At 42.0% G+C, this 6,370-nt stretch overlaps 1 protein-coding gene across 1 annotated transcript; it reads right to left on the bottom strand.

The window, feature by feature from the left end:
- Positions 1 to 5,203: 5,203 nt before the first annotated feature.
- LOC147616147 (uncharacterized) lies at positions 5,204 to 6,008 on the bottom strand. The gene is made up of 2 exons (XM_086778776.1): positions 5,429 to 6,008; positions 5,204 to 5,349 (listed from the first exon to the last, which is right to left on the bottom strand). The coding sequence occupies exons 1-2, from the start codon at positions 5,845 to 5,847 to the stop codon at positions 5,313 to 5,315; spliced, it is 456 nt and encodes a 151-aa protein (XP_086634902.1). The 5' UTR covers positions 5,848 to 6,008; the 3' UTR covers positions 5,204 to 5,312.
- Positions 6,009 to 6,370: the final 362 nt, after the last annotated feature.

Raw genomic sequence — 6,370 nt, 5'->3', positions numbered from 1 at the left:
ATCTTGCTGATCTTCAACGAGAGTCTATCTTGATAAGTGATTATATTGCCGAGTATTATGGAATAGGAACTATTGAAAAGGCCCCTGAGTGGACAGGTGGTGAGCGTTCTAGTTGCCAATGATGCCATAGATACTCTGATGAAGGAATGATGGAAAATGGAAGATTGTAATCAGTGATACTATGGTTTCATTAATGGATTGTTTTAAAACTGGTTGAATCTGTGAAAAAGGCAATTTCATATTGGGTATGTAAGTGGTATGGCTAGTTTTATGTTTGCATGAACTTCCGGCTAGGGGGCCTTGGAACTCTTTCCCTTGGTACCCGGGACAAAATCTAACCAAATTCCAAATTGGATCCCATCACTACAGTGGTTGGGCGGTTGGCTAACCCATGGGATCGGATGGGGTTAGGCTGGACTGATGGATCCGTAAATCGAGACTCAATTTCTGTTATTACGATAGAAAAAGTAAATCTCGGATAGTAATTATTCTATGGATAGGAATCAACGGATGTGCCTCTTGATGGGGAAAAAAGCGTTGATCCCAATGATCCAAGTGCAAGTTTCTTCCTTGATCCGACCAAGTATCTTTATAGGTGCAGTCGGATCAGCGTGATCAGTAATGATCTTGACTATGTTAGAGTAAAAAGTTATCTTGGTAGAATCGCCCGTGCTTTCCGGGTAAGGGAAGTTTTTTCGGGTTCGATTTTGGAAAAATTGACGGATTAGTCTCTTGTCCGGATATCCGTGGACGAGGCCCCGAGTGTGGGACCCTGTCCCGCTGCTAGTACCCCGAATCCATTGCGCGGTGGGGACAAGGATCTTACAAGAAATGATCCTGAGTAGCTAGGGGAGAAGTGCCAGAACAGTGCAAATTTTGAGCCCACATCGCCGTTGTAGAGGTCAAATTCGCACTGTTCTGGCACAGCTTCCTCAGTCCTCCAGGAGCATTTCTGATGCCTTGGGTGACAAACTAGCACAAGATAGACAGTCCATGTTAAACAAACATGATGACACCGAGACATTGTAAGAGAAACTTAAAATTTTAATTATGAGAAAGTTACAAATGAAAGCCAAATAGGCTTGTTACAAAGGGGGGTTTGAAACAAAAGAGTTGCTTCAAAAAGAAGGTTAACATCTAAGATCTCTAGATCGTGTCTCGCTCACCTCGAATGCGTCGAGTAATCCTCTTTGCATGTATTGCAAGGAGGTTGGTGTCTTCAAAAGCCCAATAAGGTAAGCCTCGGAGGCTTCTTGCAATGCTTCAAGGACAATCCCCTGCACACAGAACTCTGTTCTATATTGTTGGAGAATCTCCTTTACTGTGCGAGCGAAAGGGGCTCTTCTTATTAGCAACTCAGTGTTTCTCTGATAAAACTTGATTTCTTGATTTATTGTGATGTTTGCAATTGAGATTGGAGAATATGGGTTTGCCAAGCTCCACTTGTAGTCAATCTTTTGCAGTATCCTAACAAGCCAAGCTCTCCTTCACCAACAAATTGCATAAAAGATGATAAATCGCGGAAAAGAGGGTTTGCTCTTAATGGAGGGTCAATTGGATAGAGATGGCCATCAACCCCAAGATCTACATTTTTCTCCTTAGCTATCCTACGAGCTTGGATAGATTGTGCATCAGTAGGATGGGTTTTTTTAGAGCTGCCATACTCTTCAGGAATACGAATGTGTAAATCAATCTTCTGTTTTCTAGCTTCACAAGGGGCTACACACACAGCTTGCAAAGGCTCCATAGCTAAGCAGAGGAAGAAGCTAAAGCAGAGAGATCCTCAGAGAGAGAGAGAGAGAGAGAGAGAGAGAGAGAGATTGTTAAAACTTTGTTATTGGAAGTTTAACACAAATCCATTTTTCTAAGTAGAAAATGATATTTTTGATATACAAATATACTAACATGGAGTTTTTCATCAATAAATTACATTTATGAGAAAATTTTAAAAATAATAATTTTTTTGGGTCCCCATAATTTCGGGATCTCATGGATGTAGTGGTTCCGGATAGTTAGTTATGTTTATGGAGTTGTGGCGACTTGACAGTTAGTTATGGATGTACTGGCTCCTAAAAGACTTTTGACATGACCCTTGAATTATAAGCTTTTTGGAGAGAATAATTTATTTTCATCATACATATTGGTAGGGTGGTGTTTTTTCCACCTCAAAATGTAAAAAAATAAAAAATAAAGAATTTTCATTCTTTGGGACCCACCTAAATACAAGAATGTTTTGCTGATGTGGAAGGGAGATATGGTGGGAGTTATTGACAAAGGAGATTTCAAACTGACAAGAAATATTCAATTTGTAGAGAGTGAAGATAAAAAATTCATACATATTGGTTGGGTGGTGTTTTTTCACTTCAAAATTTAAAAAATTTAAAAAAATAAAAAATTTCACTTTTTGGGACCCACCTAAATATGAGAATGTTTTACTGATGTGGAAGGGAGATATGGTGGGAGTTAATGAGAAAGAAGATTTCAAACTGACAAGAAAGATTCAATTTGTAGAGAGTGAAGATAAAAAATTCAAAAAGTAAGAGAGAAAGTATGAGAAAAGTCAAAAAGTAAGAGAGAGAGTATGAGAATATTCCCTTTAAAAAGTGAAACTAGAGAGGTATGGCTGATGTGGCAAGGTAAAAAATAAGGGTCATCATAGCCTTTGTCTCCCTTAAGCCTAGCTTTTTAAGCTTTAATCCCTTAAAATTAAGAATCTTTAGAGGCCCTTTTTGGGTCCAAAAAATTCCTAATGATCTTTATCTATGGTTACTAGTACCTCCTCTCACGCTACACCTTCTGCTATGGTTGCTAGTACCTCTTCTCACTTTAAACCATCATTCTGCCCTGCTAAAACTTATAATTCCTCTTACTCTCTCCGGTCCAGTCCACCTCGTCCTTCATCTGGGAAATTTACACTCACCAAACCATTTTGTAAGATTTGCTCAAAGCCCGGACATAGCCCGTGATTGTTGATCTAGCCAGCAACGCAAGGGTAGACACAAATATCGTCATGGGAAGGCTTATTATGCATCAGATTCTGAAAGTCCTTCAACCTCTGATAACGAGGATGAACAGGCACCGGAGTATGATGCATCCTCCAATGAAGATGCTTTTCTTGCATATTCATGGCCATTGACACACTTACCATTACCCCTTCATCCATGTGGATTTTTGACATAAGAGCTACCTCTCATCTCACTTCTCGACATGATTGGGTAAGCTGACTCATTACCTTCCACTACGCACCTCGTTTGAGGTTTAGTTTGGCAACAATGCCACACAACATGCCCTAATTGCTATTACTAAACTTACTTCTCCAGACACTTCCATTGAATTTTGTCATCACATTGTCTCATCTGCCATAAACTACCCTCTGGTCGCACTTATGTGCCCTCTTGCCTAAAATTGGCAAGTTGTATCTCCTTGGCCGAACTCCTATTCCAACTAAGGTCCATAATGTCGAACATACACCACAAACCAGCTATCATACACTTCTCTGGCATTATTGCTATCTAAATCACGCCACCATGAAACATATAAGTATACATCACCTTGCATCAATTTTTCATCTTCCTTCTCATAGTTGTATATCTGTGTGTGAAGGTTGTATATATGGCAAAATCTCCAATACTACATATCCCAGAAGTAGCCATCTAACCATCTTGCCTCTTCAACTCATTCATTCCAACCTCTGTGGTCCCTTACCAATGGCATCCACCCTTGATTATAGTCTCTACTTCATTAGTTTTTTCGATGATTATACTAGATTTACATTGATCTCATTCTTAAAAGATAAACACTTCACATCCATCCTAACTGCTTTTCCATGGACATTCTCAGGGCTGATATCCTCAAGGAATTTGGCATGTCTGCAACCAAAGTTGTTCATACTCCATTGCCTACCACATGTAAATTATCCTAAGAAGACTGCCCTATCACTTCACAAGATAAAGCATATATGAAGCCGTTTCCTTATGACAGGATACTTGGGAAACTTCGTTACTTAGTTACAGGAACTAGGATTGATCTATGTTTTGCCATTAATTATCTTTCACGGTTTATGCATAACCCTACATAAAACATTGGAAAACTCTACAAAGAGTGTTACGATATTTGCATTACACTTCTAACTATGGCATCCGATACTCTGAGCACCAATATGTTCGTCAACTCACATCCTTGATGGGATGGTATGACACCGATTGGGGGGGGGGGAGTGTGGATACCCAAAGATCTAATTTCAGGATTTGTATTTACTCTTACAAGACGTGCTATAACATGGCAATCCAGGAAGCAAGTTGTTGTGACGCTATCCTCGGCTACGGTTGAGTATGTTGCAATAGATTTGGCAGCTAAAGAAGGGCTATGGATACAGATGCTTCTAGAGGAATTACAACTTATCCCAAGACCTCAACTAGAAATTTTATGTGATAACCTTTCTTTTGTTTACTTGGCAAGCAATCTAAAGCATTCGGAAACAGAAAAACTTGTGGATCTCAAATATCATTTAATCCATGAAATGGTAGAAGAAAAGAAGCTGTTTGCTGGAGCATACATCAACTAATGATATGTGGGTTTACCAAACCATTACCAAGTGACAAGCATGAAGCATGTGGTAAAAACCTTGGAATGGTCACAATTGAACAATGAAGGCTACTTGCATTCGGGGGGGCGTGTGGAAAGATTATGGAGCGTATCATTATAAATAAGGTTAGTAAAAGATAGTATTAAAAGAATTATAAACAGAATAATGAAACGACAATCATGACGCCAAAGGTCACAACCTTATATACAAATAAACCCGTTTGGGTCTGATTAATTCATATTCGATTAAGGGCCTCACTGTGTCAACCTCTGCATGTCTATAGTCTGACGTTTATTTAATAAGTAATTTCTACAGAATGTCCACAATGGCCATATGTAAAACTTTAAAAAATTGCAATGCTTAAACCTCTGGCAACCTGATGGGGAAACATTGAATGCATGTCGCCTCTCAATTTGTTGAACTGAAGCTGGTATGGATGCTTTGCCTACTTTTGAGGTGGTTGCAATATAACCTTCATGCTTTGAGAGAGATATTCGTGGTGGTGCTTTCCATGCATAATATTGCATCACTACCCACATTTTCATGTAAGGTAAGACAAATTTTGAACATTGTAGATGGAAACCTCTTTGACACAAGGACAATTTTAAAACAAGAGTATAGCAAACGGCCGAAGAAGACATTATTCTATTGCATGGATAAGTAGGTACAACATAAAACTAGTGGTTGTAGGTACAACATAAAACCAGTCGCTCGTGTCGTCATCTATTCATGCACAGTCTTCTCGGGGTGTCCAAAACATCCAACTGTGGCAAGCCACGCACCAAGTTCAGTATAAAATGAAAGACAACATGAGCAAGCATTCTTTTATCCCTGGAGACATACCTTGCTTCAGGGGTGTAGGGCCTGGGCGGTGTCGCCGTGTCCGTGGTGTCCACCACCTCCTCCATACCCGCCTCCATGGTAGCCTTCGGTTCCTTGGGTTCGGTCCGCAGGCCCTCCCCCACCTCCGTGCCCATAGCCGCCGCCTCCGTGCCCATAGCCGCCATGTCCGTTGTATCCTCCACGGCCGTAGCCTTCGGTGTCTTGCGTGCGGTCAGCCGGCAACCCGCCACCCCCATGCCCATAGCCGCCACCTCCGTGCCCATAGCCGCCACCTCCGTACCCATGACCGTATCCGCCTTCCGTTTCTTGTGTCCGGTCGGCAGGCCAGCCGCCACCCCCATGGCCATAGCCGCCACCCCCGTGGCCATAGCCGCCCCCACCCCCGTGGCCATAGCCGCCATAGCCGCCATAACCGCCATAGCCGTAACCGCCCTCCGTCTCCTCAGGCTTGGCCTGGACGGGCTCCTCCCGGGCGGCACTGATGCACGTCCACATGATGGCGCACGCCATCAGAGCTAGCGCAAAAAGCTTTCTACCACGTCCCATGTTTTTTGCCAACGAGCGTACGATACTGCTGCGATGAGTAATTAGTACCCATACGGGAGTCGAATTTATAGGCAACCCGGCAGCAAGAATTCCAGGCCCTCACGTAACTTGTCCACTACCTGCTTGAAGATGATAATACACGTTGTTTTCCTGTGATTAGACCCCAGCCCGCACTACAAGCTTTAAGGATAACATTGCGGACTAAGTTAAAGCTAATGCGCGCGGCACTGAGCTGCTCCCATCAGCCAAAGTGCGCCTACTCAAAAGAGGCGTTGCTTTTGACTTCATCGGGCTAGCCCACAATTAACGAACGGACACAAGGGACTTAAACGCATTCCTAGATAGTAAAGTTTAATCTATCTAGCAAATGATTTGTTAGATCTTATAGTAAATAAG

Source organism: Cibotium barometz, chromosome 39 (genome assembly GCF_041138505.1).
Source record: "Cibotium barometz isolate CiBa-2024 chromosome 39, ASM4113850v1, whole genome shotgun sequence".
Taxonomy (NCBI): Eukaryota; Viridiplantae; Streptophyta; class Polypodiopsida; order Cyatheales; family Cibotiaceae; genus Cibotium; species Cibotium barometz.
Note: the sequence above shows the minus strand (reverse complement) of the source record. Positions and strands in the feature narration are given on the sequence as shown.

Bases quoted from the DNA above. Each gene is read 5' to 3' on its own strand.
- LOC147616147 (XM_086778776.1), bottom strand. From the start codon at position 5,847: ATGGCGGTTATGGCGGCTATGGCGGCTATGGCCACGGGGGTGGGGGCG. The intron at 5,350-5,428 runs GTATGTCTCCAG...GGCTTGCCACAG, and splicing joins CCCTACACCCCTGAAGCAAG to TTGGATGTTTTGGACACCCC.